A 14543-nucleotide genomic window follows, 5' to 3' on the forward strand; every position below is an offset into this window, starting at 1 on the left:
AGCATAAAGTTTATTTATAACTAACAATTTATTACTATTTTTAACTAATGATATATTTCTAAATATCTATTTTAATAGTTCTACAAAGTTAAATCATTTGTGTTGTTTAAAATTTTGTTGCGATATTCATATATTTGTTGTCATAAAGTTAATATTTAATGAAATTGAATTAGTTAATTTTTAATTTAACAAAAACTTTTACAGGCTTGTAGTAACCAACAGTCTTTAATTTAACAAGAACTTTTACAGACTTGTAATAACAAACAGTTTTTTTTTGGAAAAATAAAGTTTGTTGAGCAGGTTGCAAATCCATATTAATCATAATTAAAAAAATGAGTTGAGGTTGTGTTAATCATTCGGACAATTTTGGTTATATTGGTTGAAAGTTTACTATTTCGAAAAGATTTCTTATGAAAAAAATTTGACAAGTTACACTTTTTAACCTAGTTTGATTTTAATGAACTTGTAAGAGACCTTCAACTATCCCAAAAAATTATAAAGCAGGATAACAAAAGATTTTTGTGTCCTGCTTTATTATGGTGCGGGGATCCTGCTTTAAAATGGTGCAAGTATTCTTTTATAAACATTCTTGATTTTCTCTGCAAACATAAAATTTAGTGGGAGTAATTTAAATTAGTTTCAATTTAAAGATAAATACTTTTAATATTTTTTCCTGCCTAAAATTTTTGTGGGTATCAACTTATAAAAAAAATGTTTTGATTGATACAGATGTTGATTAGATGTCGATATAGATGAATGATTAGAGCTTTCAGAAGAATGAGTTGCAGAACTCAAGATGCATTTGCTGCACTTTCTAAGTCTTTTTTTCTTTAAACCTAATTTTCCTTTTTGATGCTATGAACCTTCAAAGTTGATGTCTCTAGACTTCAATATGAACTCTTGAGTCTTTAGTTGATTTAATTGAATAAAAACATGAAATCCTGAATTATTGTATTTTTAGTATACATATTTATCCCAACTAATGAATAAACAATACTCAATTGATCTTTTTTTTTAATTTTTTAGTATTTTTTTAACTTTTTTTTCTGCCATGACAGAAATATTCTTATTTCATCTTTGAAATCAGCAGATCAGAATTAATGTTGAGCACATGATTTTATCTTAGAGGATTTATACTTGTTGACCAGTGTCGTTTTTTTAGTTAAAATAAAAATATTTAATTTAAAAGTTATTTGCAATAACATATTTGCTAATCTTTTAGGTTAAATAACCTAATAGTTTAGGTTCTTAGCTAGTAACCTAGGTTACTAATAGTTTAGGTTACTAGCTTAAATGCTAATCTCTTAGGTTAATAGCTAAAATAACCTAATAGTTTAGGTTACTAGCTTAAATGCTAATCTCTTAGGTTAATAGCTAAAATGATATTCTTTTAGGTTAATAGTCGAAATGGTAATCTTGTAGGTTAATATCGTAAGTATTAATCTTTTAGGTTACTAGTTTAAATGCTAATCTTGTAGGTAAATATCCTAAGCGTTAATCTTTTAGGTTATTAGCTTAAATGCTAGTAATCTAAATTAAAGTAGAGGAGATGCTTTGATTTTACTCAAACAAAATTGATTTTTATTATAGGAAAAGACAAATAAAACTTTAAAGAAAAAAAACAACTTGAAAAAAAATGAAGTATTTGCCTCACATGATATTGGAGATGACGATTTATAAATGAAATTATCAGAGTTTTAAGCAAAGGATTGTAGTTATCCTATAAATAACAAATAGCACTTCGATTTAAGAAGTAAAAATACATTCTTAGCATAAAATGATATTAAACGTAGATAATGCATAATCAACTTAATACAACTGGTGTGGTATAATTCTACTACAGTTGGCTTGTTAACTTTTTTAAATATTATTTAGTAATTATGTTTTCTTATTGGTTGATTTATTGACGTATGTCATTATTTGTTCATAATAGCTTTAGCGATTTATAAATTTTTAAACAAACGTATAACGTTTAATTTACAGTAATTTCTTAAATTTTATATTTGAACACGATTCAAACTAATATATTCACGTTTTGCTCACGTTTTTTTGTAATATTTTTAAATTGTGTTTGAATAATTTTTATACTTAGTTAATATTTCAACATTTTTTTCTGAATAAATATTTGTCATTTTTTTTTTAAATATATTTGTTGTTTTTTATTTTTATCAGTTTAATGCAAATTTTAATAAAATGTTTTTTTAAAAAAAATCTGTTTCTTAATGTCATAATCATAATACAACAAATTATAGATAATTAAAAAGTTAATGTTTCCGGGTGTAAATATCTGTAAATATACTCATTTTTGCATTTAATTTATCTGAGGTTAGAATTATTTTGGAAATTTTGTTGTCATGACATCCTCTGTCTATTTATCATAATACCTACCCACAAATCTTATAAAACTATATTTAGCGCGATACCAACAACATAATAAAAACTTGTGATTAACAGCCGCGGTGGTTAGTGTATTATTTCCTTAGCTTTCTTTGAAGAATAAGTTTAAAGCATTTAAATAAAATCCTAGTAATCGGGTAACGTATAAAATTATAAGCACGGATGTAACAGGTAAAGCGAATTTAATTTGGCTCCGACTAAATCTTAATTTTTGAAAAAATCAAATAAACTTATAGTTAGAAAAAAAAATTATTTTATTTCAACTTTTATCTTAATGATTTCATCAATTAACGACAACCATAGCAACCTCTTGTTAAAATAAAAAGACATTAACGGGAAGCAATGTTTAAGAAAAAAAGCGATGAATATTAACTTTCGAAATGTTCCTTTTATAACGAATTGAAGAGTTAAAAAAAGACCAAAATCTTACCCAAAAAAAAAAAACGCTTGGGAGGTCATTAAAATAAAAAAATTTGAAAGGTCATAAAAAAAATAAAGTCGTACTATTAAAGAAGTATTAAATAAACATGTAATTGATTTAAAATTTTTAGTTTAACACCAAAAGATCCATGGTGGAGTAAAAAAATATCCAGCAAAATTTTTTTATATATTTTCGATGGCTGGTAAAAAAAATGGTTGGGTTCTAAATGTAATCTTTTAAACGAAAATAAAAAGAAGTTATCTTTTCAACAGAAAATATCTTTTTCTTGTTTTTAGTTCTTTTGTTATATATATTTTATCCAGTATATTTTAAATGCACAGTTATATAAAGTTTATGTTGATTTACTTTTATTGGTTAATTTGGTTTTATTGCTTTATTATCATATTTGATATTGTAAAGGGCTTCATAATAAAATTGTACGATCTTCTGGAAGTCCTGCCGACTATTATTTGTAATAAAGCTATTCTGTAATTGTAATTTTTATTATTAAAGGTAAATAAATATACAAAAAAAAAATCAACAAATTTCACTCATTATAAAATACGTCATTTGCTAAAGCACAGGCTTTTAATACAAAAAAAAATATCAACTGTCCTTTGACCGCACTATCAACGATGATAGAACAGTGTAAACTTTTTTCCTGAAACCAATGTTGACAAATATGAAATAAGTACTGTGCAAAAAACCGGGGCATCAAAAATTGAAAACTGTATTATGTTGCATGAATGCAATAAGAAAACATATGTCTACAATCTTTATTTTTCCTTTTAAAAAAACTAACAAAAATCTTCTATATTATTTAAATGGTTACATTATTTATAAAATCTTGGGAGTTTAGGAACAATTACACAAAAAAAGCCATTGTAATATTTTGTTTTCCTGCACACTGTATACAAGGTGTCCAACCATTTAATGTTGGTAGTGGGTATTTTTAGCATTTTAATGTCATGTTGAGTACATCTAGTAGCATGTCATGTTGGGCATTTTTAGTAGTATGTCATGTTTGACATCAAAAGAAACAAATTTATATAAAAATTATATAAATAATTTTCATTTTTATAAAAAATAATTGTTTTGAATTTTACTCTGTAGAAAACTAAAAGTAAAGAAAGTGCATTTTCACAAGATTTTTTAAATTAAATAGGCCAATTTTATAATTTTATACAAGACAATTGTTTTATTTGCTACATCAAATTTCTGACTTCTTGTAGCTTGCACGAATTTACTACACTAAGATTAAGATGATAACCAAAACAGTGATTATACACTGCTTTGTCATTGTGATCTTTAATTCTATTTGACAATTGGAAATGTCAAGAGAATAATCTTTAGGACATGATAAAATAGTTTTCCAAAGAACTTCTCCTTATAAACCATATTCGTAATGCAAAAAACCCATAAACTCTTCTCTAATATTAAAAGAACTATCTATAAATCTAATAATTAAAGACATCTGTTCCTGATTGGAGCAATCAGATGCCTCATCAGCAATTATTGAAAAAAATTGATTTCCATTTACATCGGAAATTAAAATATTCTGGATATATTTTCCACAACAATTTATTAATTCATTTTGTGACGAATTAGAAATATAAGATGCATTCTTTGCACAGCTGTTAAGATGATGCTCAAGAACTTTATCCCAACCTCTGATCCTGTAGTTTAAAAGATCAACAAAATTTCCTACTCCATTTAATAAAGAATATTTTCTAACAGTAGGATGATGTTGCAACCTCTATTTCATATTCTTTATTAATTAAAGTAAATTAAAAAAAAAAAAAAGTATATGTTTTATAAATATTTTATTATATTTGTATTTGGTTTATATTTTGTTATATTTTGTCAACGACAAAAATGGGGCAAGATGATAAGACTATTGTCTTCTACTTGCTCCAGTCATATATTTCACGGTAAAATGTTGTACAAACTTATATTAATAATGACGAATATATAAAATAAAAAAAATAAAAAAAAGTATCATTATCTTGAATACTTCCATTCATTGTATTTAAAACTGCTCAAAATATGGTCCAGGTGTTTTAATGAAGACTTTGTACAGCTAAGTGATGTTCATTAATCTTTCCTTTTTCCCCATGATAATGTCAATTAAAAGCACTCACAGCATCTGGCCAGTGCTTTACAGGCTGAGAAAACAAGTTTTAACATCTACAAGATTTCGAAGAGTATTTAAACCTGAATAAAACATAACTCAAACAATATGCTCTATCTTCAGATGGTGAATAACTAAGCCATAAAAATTGCTTTAACCAGATAAGTTGGAAAGATTGCCCATTTGTTTTTGGAAAAGAATAACTTTCATCAGACACAAAAACATTTCTAACCAAGTTTCTTATTTGCAAATGATTTAAAGTAGATGCCTTAGAATGGAAACAAAGAATTCGCATGACAACTTATTTGTATAAGACTCTAGTTTTAAAATTTTGGCAGATAAAAACTTTTTGTTTTTAATTTTTCAATCATTTTCATTTAAAGGTAGCAAAGTATTCGAAGAACACAACTTTGAATCTATAAAGGAATTGAAGACACTATTTCCGCGAGAGGATGTTATAAATTTATTGTTTTAAGTTCATATAAAAAAGATTTATCAGCAATAGTAGAAATAGGTGGTTCTTGATTGGTGTTGTATTTACCTGTAAACATAGTAATTGTTAATTGTTTAACACAATTACTAACTTTTTTACATAAAAATTTATGCTTCAAGCATTTCTCATCTGGAACAAAAACTAGAGGAACATAATGATTGTGCATCTGGAACAAAAACTAGAAGAACATAATGATTGTAATAGTGGAGGATTTGATCCTTCAAAAAAAAAATAAGTTCAGAACATCTGATGGTGCAAAAAAAATACGAGGTTAAATTTAAGATTGAAAAAAAGAAAGAAGAAGAATAGAAAAGATAAAACAAAAGTTTATATTTAAGAAAGAACCAATTGTTCTGTAGTTGTTGTTTAAAACAACTACAGAACTATTGTTTAAAACTTGTTTAAAACACACAGTTGAAAGAGCAAGAATGCAAAGAAGACCAGACCATACGAATTCTTTACATATATGTAATGCTTCTTTCTTAACAAGATCATCTTTGAGTTTTCCTGAGTCCATAAAATGTGTGGACACAGACTCTGCTGAAAAATTATCTACTGACAAAAACTCATTTGGATACTTTAAGCACAAGCTGACAAACGATGGGGGATTACTGTAAAATGAGGGATTTAAATATAAATCAATTGCTGTCAGAACTCTTAAATCCATTACCAAACTATTATCACCATTCAGACAAATGCAAAAACGAACTAAATAGACAATTACCATTAGATTCAAATCTGAAAAAAAAATGATTAAAGCTTTTTAATACACAGTAAAATTCAACACCAAGCTTAATGTAAAATAAAATTTTATTCAATTATTTATATAAGTTCGATAAAAAAAAAAGCAAATCAATTAGATCAAAGCAAAAGATAAATTTAAAAAATAGTTTGCTAACTTTCTTAACAAAAGTCAAATTTATTATTATTATTGTTATTATTTTTATTGTTATTATTATAATCATTATTGTTATTATCATTATTGTTATTATTATTATTATCATTATTTTTATTATCATTATTATTATTATCTTACAGAATGTAAAGAAATACAAGACATGCTAAAAAAGTTTTTAAATTGATCAGTTGAAAATTTCTTTTGAAATCTGCAATCGACAGAAATAAACAATATCTTGCGACAGAAACAAACAAATTCATGCGCCTAACTTGGCCTGAAGTTACGCTACCGAACGATGAAAAAAATCACTAGTTAGGGGTCGTCCATAAAGCACGTACGCCTTTTTTTTCGTCCACCCTTAACCTGTATTTTGCAATACGCTTTTTTGAGTACCCTCCACCTCCCGAAAAACACCTACGCTATTAACCAATATAACATTTTATGATATTTTTTTTTAATTTAGTGTCTCCTTTCTTTTATAATTGACCCACTGCCCTCCCATCTCTTCATATACACCATTTACAGACCCCCTCTTCCCCTCTTCCCGGAGGATAAAAAGGATTAGATGCGCCTAATATGGTTCGAAATTACACTACCGATAACAAAATTAGAATCCACTTTACTAATGATATTATTTGAATTAGATGTCTAACTTGCGGGATTTTATCGGATAAAAATGAAGCCGCTTTTTTTGTTTATAACAATTGTCCGCCATTTGTAAAAGTTAAAAATAAATTAAAGATGATTCAAAAACAAAATTTAATGATTATAAAATACTTATAAAAGTTTTTTTAAGAGGCTATGTTTATTTAAAAGTTTTTTAATTTATAAAAATGCTTCAAAAGCGTCTGTCGTTTTACTTTTCGATGGAAAACTTTAATCCTTTTTTAAACGAAAATAAATTAAGGAATCATAAATTACTATTTTACAAGTATTCTAATTCTCGCTTAACACTTTTACATAAATAGTATTTAATTTTAAAATATATTTACTTCATTAAAAAAAATATATATATGTTTACAAAATTAATCCGCCATTTGTAAAAAGGGCAAAAAGCGGCTTTACTCTTCGGATCGAAGTTAGACATCTAGTTATATAATATATCATTGCACTTTACATATATTACTTAAATTCGGAAGCAGGTGAAAAACGAGCAAGATGGGGACTTTATACTTATAAAAACTCCTTAGATATCGCTAATTTACACACACAAAATCACAAAATAAAATAAAATAATGTATTTTTTTTAGATTAGAAAGCTTTTTAATTAAAAAGTGTTTACAAAAAAGATGTTAATTGACGCGCCAAACAAGCCTAAACAAGCCTAACCCTAAACCCGCCCCCTGGTTATAACTTTGCAATTGCAAGTATCTTATTTTTATGTAATTGCATAGTAAACACATTTTGTGATTATAAATTAAAATATAAAAAATATAACTATATATAATAAATATGTTGATATTATATATAATTTGTTATGTTATTATTTTGAGGGTTTTGATTTAGAAAGACGTTCTTTCTAATAAAAGGTTTTTCTCAAGTTTTATTACATTATCATAATTATTTAACAAAACAACTTCATTATATTAATTTTTATGGCAGCGAGAATATTTTTCAATACACTTAGGTGCTAAAAAAATTTCCTAATACCCCACCCGCCTCACGCTAACCGTTTATTTATTAAAACTTTTCACCCAATCTTTTAGGATTTATCAATACTATTAATTGCTTTGTTTTCAAAATAATCAAAATATGATTTACGACCTCATACCATCTCCCCTTATTTGGCGTTTTAAAGTAAATATATTTTTTAAGGTATTTAATATCATTAAAGGTATTGGATGTCATTTAGTTCTTCTTAATTTGTAAGAAATTTACAAGATTTCCAAAACATTATGCAATTATAATTTAAAAAATTTTGAATTTTTTTACTAAGAACTGTAGTAAAATATCTCATTTTTTTGTTATTACAATAAATGGAAAAAAAATAAAAAGATAGTGAGAATTATAGAAGCTTTACAAACATGGCTGACAAACATAAACGCATTTCTGCCATTCCTTAGTTTTATCCGCGTTACTCAGGTTTAAAAAAACTTAAAAAACGCCTAAATTCATTTAATATTGTAAATATTCAAAATTTATATTCAAAAGTTATAGTTAAGAATATTCAAATTCGAAAAAAAAACAAAAATAAGAAAAGTGGGTTTTATTTTTAAAAATTAGCATTTTTATTGTCTTACTAAGAATTGTTCAAAAAATCTAAAAGTTTATTCTGCTGTCTCAATAAACGGAAAAAAAAAATAAAACAAAAGAATAAAATTCATTTGGCAAAAAAAATAAACTTAAAAATGAAAGCATAAACTATAAAAAAAAGTTATGTAATTTTTTTAAATAATTATTGCAAAGAAAAGTAATGCAAGAATCACTATCCAACTTGCTTTTGCTGACCAAGATGCATTGCTTAAGTCACCATGGAAACACTGCGCCTAGAAAAGTAGTTAGAGTAAAAATTTATTTTTTAATTTGAGTAATAATAATAATAAAATATATATATATATATATATATATATATATATATATATATATATTTATATATATATATATATATATATATATATATATATATATATATATATATATATATATATATATAGGCCCGTAGTAACAAAAATTATATTGGGGGGAGGCAGTACTACCCCGAAATAATTGTTAGGACCTTTTTTTTTTTTTAGTCATTTTTTCAGTCAATTTCTTCAAAATTATTTATTTGAAAAATTATTGGGAGGGCAAATGCCCCTGCTGCCACCCCGTTTGCTACGGGCCTGATATATATATATATATATATATATATATATATATATATATATATATATATATATATATATATATATATATATATATATATATATATATATATATATATATATCATATATATATATATATCATATATATATATATATCATATATATATATATATATATCATATATATACAGAGGCGATTCTACGAAATAAATGAGGGGTAAGGTGAAAAAAACCAAACTGGCTTCTATAAAAGAAAAAAGGTCCTCAAAACTAAAATTTACGCGACAGAGTTGTTTCAAATACTCAACTAGCCGACTAAATTCGTAAAAAACCGACTTTAAATTGAAAATCACTTTTCTTTTTTTTGTTGTTGTTGAGGGGAGGGGGGAGGGGAAACCCCAAACACACCCATAAAATCGCCTCTCTCTCTCTCTTTATATATATATATATATATATATATATATATATATATATATATATATATAATATATATATATATATATATATATATATATATATATATATATATATATATATATATATATATATATATATATATATACAGTGGCGGCGTTAGGGTAGGGCCTGGTTGGGCGATGGCCCAGGGCGCCGAATATAAAGGGGCAAAACTAATTGGTTATGTTACCTTTGCCTTTTTTTTGAATGGGGTTAAATTGAGCTGGGGGCACCGTAGAAATCTCGCCCAGGGCGCTGGTAGTGCTAAAACCGGCACTTATATATATATATATATATATATATATATATATATATATATATATATATATATATATATATATACATGTTTATTTGAGTAAAGGTTTATATTTTAGAATAATTAATTTCGACATCAAGACTGCACTTAAACGCTTAATCTTAATACGTTGATGCAAATATAAAAAAATTTATGATAATTTTAAAATATGGTATTTTTACGGTTCGCCAATAATATTTAAGTGTAAACATTAAAAATGGCGACAAAGAAGCAAAAAACAATAACTTTTTATAAACTTCATGTTAAATGAATGGAGTATTACAAGAATGAACGGAATTATGATATATAGCTTATGAAACTTTAAGCATTTGTATTTGAGAATACTAAAGCTTAAAGTTTCATAAGAGTATTAATTTTTTTATTTTTTAAAAATTGTCTTTTTAATCAAATGTCGTGCATTTGAAGCAAGGAAAGAAGCTTAAACTAACATATGCTTTTAAAATAAAGTAGTTCTATTTAGTTACCGAGTTTTAATAAATCTTTTGTTGAATAATTACTAATGGTTAAAACTATATAGCATATCCTTAAAATAATTCTTTTTTTAATGTTTTAATAAAAATCATTTCAGTGAATTTTTTTGTTTTTTGTCCAGTGAAACTTGTATTTTTTTTTATTGACGGTTACAAGCCTACTCCCGGGACGACTTGAAATTGCTTTGATGTTTGCGGCTTGATGAACTATCTGCAATATTTTCACGCAAAAACAACGCAAAAAAACAAAACAAAAAAACATTCAATTAGCATAAGTAGATAACCCGAACTTGAACTATATAGTTCAAGCAGGGAAGTTTAAAACAGATGTTTATCGCAATAAAATGCCTTGGGGCTAAGCTTGTTTGTGAAAACTATCCTTTTGTTTGTAAACAAAAAGAAAACGACATCAAGACTGTACTTAAACGCCTAATCTTTATTCGTTGACGCAAATAAGTACGTTAAAATTTTGACGACTCGCCAATTATATTTAAGTATAGTCATTAAAAATGGCGACAACGAAACGGCAAATAACAACTTTTTCATAAATTTCATATTAAATGGAGTATTACAAGCATGAATAGAATTATGATATAAAACTAATTAAACATTAAGCTATGGTTATTTAAAAAAAGTTTTTTTTTGATTTTTTAAAATTGGTTTTGTGGTCTTTTTAATTTAAGTGTCGTGTTATTATTTGAAGCAAGAAAAGAAGCTTAAGCTAACAGTTGCTTTTAAAATAAAGTGGTTCTATTTAATTACCGAGTTTTAGTAAACATTTTGTTGAATAATTACAATAACTACACCTTTTTGCGTTTAAGTTGGTTAATTTTCACTTTAATTTGAATTTTTTCATTTTAATTTGGCAATTTTCACTTAATTTGCTAAGTGAAAACTGCTAAATTAAAATGAAAAAATGCCAAATTAAAGTAAAAATTGACTTAAAAATGGTTAAACTATGTAGCGTATCCTTTAAATAATTTTTTTTTTAATGTTTTAATAAAATCATTGCAATTAATTTTTGTTGTTTTTTGTCCAGTGAATCTTTTTTTTTTTTTTTTAGTTGTCGGCTACAAGCATACTCCCGAGACGACTTTAAATTGCTTTGATGTTTGCGGCTTGATGAACTTAACCCCTCTTTTATACTTTCATGGTTTAAGCAACTAAAATCATAAAATAATTATAGTCATAGTAATATTAAACACTTTTATACAGTGTATTAATTTACAAGAAGAGTTAAGAAGCTTTTTACTTTCGCTGAAGCGTTTTAACTTGAAAGCGTTTTAAATTGAAAACCTTTTCAAAGATTTGAAAATGTTTGGCAAAAAATTTAACTTTTTTTAAATTTAAAAAAAATTTTGGTAGGAAGAGTAGGTGTACTTAACATGCTTATATTTCAATATATTAGAAAAATAACTTGCCTAAAATTTAATTCTTTAGTTTTCAAAATAAAAAGAAATATTTTAAAACGTTTAGATTATCATAAAGAAATGTTACTAAATAGAAAATTAAAAAAAATCACTTACACATAAGTTCTTATTAGATGAAAAGTCAGAAATTAAAAACGTCCTTAAAAAAAAAGGTGCAACTCAACTTTCCAACAGGATAGCCAATAGAGTTCGGCATTGCTAACCGCAGTCCTACTATAACATTTTTATGTATAAACCTAGGTTATGTTAATTAGCCTTACTCTTGCCTACTTAGAAGTGAATCTTATTGGATCTTGAGAAGAAAGAGGGCGTTTCGGATTACCTCCTCCAGCGTAAGAGTATCAAATTAATTTCACTAAACTCTTTTTTTTAAACTATTCTTTTAAACCAATCTTTTTAAAAAACTCAAACTTGTCTTTAAAAAATTTAAAAAATGCTTTATATAAAACAGAGATTTTTTTTCCTTGATTAAATAGAGCTCTATACAATTTCTTGGATTCAATTAACTGTAAAAAGTTTTTTATAAAACCAAAGAAATATTTAAATTTTTTGAAAAAAAAGTTTGACTGAAAAACATTATAAAATTCTGAGAATAATCTATTACATATATATATATATATATATATGTATATATATATATATATATATATGTATATATATATATATATATATATATATATATATATATATATATATATATATATATATATATATATATATATATATATATATATATGTATTTAAACATTTGCTCAAGATTCAACTAAATGATTACTTACATTGCAGGAAGTGACGTTAAAAGAAGGATCAAATAGTTTTAGTAGTTTTATAGCTTCACTACATAACACATTGCAACCCATAAGGTCATTTGAACATGATTTTGTTATTGAATTGGAGCTTTTCCCGTCTTTCACACCGACTATAGTGAGCGTTGCGCATGTATTATGCACAACTGGAATACAATCTTGCTTTATTAATTCAGTTTGATTCTGAAACCAGCATGTTAAACTCAAAACTAAAAGTAAAAAAGTGTTATTTCTACTTTTTACAAAATAATATTTTAAAACAAAATAATTTAATATCAAATTTAAAAACATCTTTTTGATACTAGAAAACAAAGAACAAGTTTGCCACACAAGAAAACAAAAAAAAAAATTTCACGCTCACCACACGGAAGAAAAACTAAAAAAACCGGTAAAGTCCACATTATGAAGTCTTTTGATAAAATGAGATAATTAAAAAATAAAGTTTATATAAGGGTTTCTGTGTGTGGTTTTCTAAATACAACAAACCTAAACGCGTCAAAATCTCAAATTAGAAATCGGAATGTCTATTGGTTTAAGTTAGGAAACTTATCTCCTTAAACAATTACAAATAAACATTGACAATTTTTCTTGTTAAATGTCTCATGATGTTCATTTGCAATTTTTTAAGCCTGAATGGTTAATTGTTAATTTAAATTGTTTACAAATTACACAAAAACGCAAAATTACATTAAATTAACGTTTTCACACACTTTACTTTTCAACCTTTACGGAGGTTAAGCATAAACTGCAAAAAATTGCTTATATAATAAGTGATTTTTACTAAGTTATTAGTTAATATATTATTTGTTTTTTTGTTTTTTTTTTAAAAAAATTGTTTCAAAATATTTTTGTTTTAATTTTTCTCTTACACCAAAAAGGTTTTTCTTACATCACAGCATTTTTAAAAAGTAGCAATTTAAAAAATCAACACTTTACCACTTTAAAAGGCAGCCGTGGCGCTGTGATTGTGACGCGCAGTGATTAGAGGTCTGGTTCAACAGAACCAGGTTCGTTGTTGGAGCACTTTAATAACTGAAAAAGAAAAGAAAAAACATCTTAAGCTATCTTCATCAACCTAAACAAATTTTTTTTCATTTCTACTGAAAAAACTTTCAATGTATGGTGTACCAAACATAAAGCTAAGATATATTAAATACTGCCTTGTTATTTAAATTCAGGAGTCAAAGTAAATCGAAAAGATAAATTTTATATCATCAAAACTAATATGGACCTTTCTCAAGGTTCATGCAATTTAATATTTATTTAATTGACTTTAGCAACTACTTGACAAAAAAATTAATGTTTTGTATGCTGATGATACTATGTGTACATGTATACTGATGTCACTGTCCCTGCCGGTAAATCTAGTTTCACTTTCGGATTTAAAACCAGTATAGACGCATAATTGTCACGATCCAAGCGTAAACCAAAAAATAAGTTGATTTCAAGGGCAGTTTAACTTGATTTTAACGCCAATTTTTTTTAACTTTTTTTTTTTACTTTTTTTTTTAACTTTTGTTTACAAAATCGTGATACATAATAAAAAAGACGATACTTTGTCTAACTTTAAAGGTGCTTAGTTTGGGAAGTCAGACGAGAAAACCTTGGTCAAAAAATCATGCATAAAAATATTTGTTAAACTTTTTTAAAGATAGGTGTTCTAAATTGTTTTTGCAAAAAGTTAAATAAAAGTATATGAATAGAAAAAGTTTAATTTATTTTCTACTCTAAAACATATTTCCATTCCCTATATCGAAATTTTAAAAACCTAATTTGAACTAAATTTAAATTTTAAAATGAGTAGTTGGCTAGTGAACCTCGTAGAAGTCCTGTCGTTACTAATGTAAAAATTGTATATATCTGGTTATTGCAATATTTTTAAACGACGAAATCTATAAAAAAAATACTAATAATAACCTCT

General features: G+C 25.5%; 1 protein-coding gene and 1 long non-coding RNA gene across 2 annotated transcripts in view; one reads left to right on the forward strand and one right to left on the reverse strand.

Annotated features, from left to right (window-relative positions):
* The window catches only part of LOC100214521 (sorting nexin-17), a 53853-nt gene extending 51642 nt beyond the window's left edge, over window positions 1–2211 (forward strand). The window contains exon 14 of the mRNA XM_065796052.1: window positions 1591–2211. Within this exon, the coding sequence (XP_065652124.1) occupies window positions 1591–1680 (90 nt within the window). The 3' untranslated portion in view covers window positions 1681–2211. The remainder of the gene's footprint in view (window positions 1–1590) is intronic.
* Window positions 2212–8621: 6410 nt separating this feature from the next.
* LOC136079061 (uncharacterized) lies at window positions 8622–13123 on the reverse strand. Its single transcript, XR_010637912.1, has 3 exons — window positions 12984–13123; window positions 12596–12831; window positions 8622–8826 (listed from the first exon to the last, which is right to left on the reverse strand). It is a non-coding gene; the product is annotated as an uncharacterized LOC136079061 (long non-coding RNA).
* Between the last annotated feature and the right edge of the window lie 1420 nt (window positions 13124–14543).

The sequence above is a fragment of the Hydra vulgaris genome, chromosome 04, assembly GCF_038396675.1.
Source record: "Hydra vulgaris chromosome 04, alternate assembly HydraT2T_AEP".
NCBI classification, from domain to species: Eukaryota; Metazoa; Cnidaria; class Hydrozoa; order Anthoathecata; family Hydridae; genus Hydra; species Hydra vulgaris.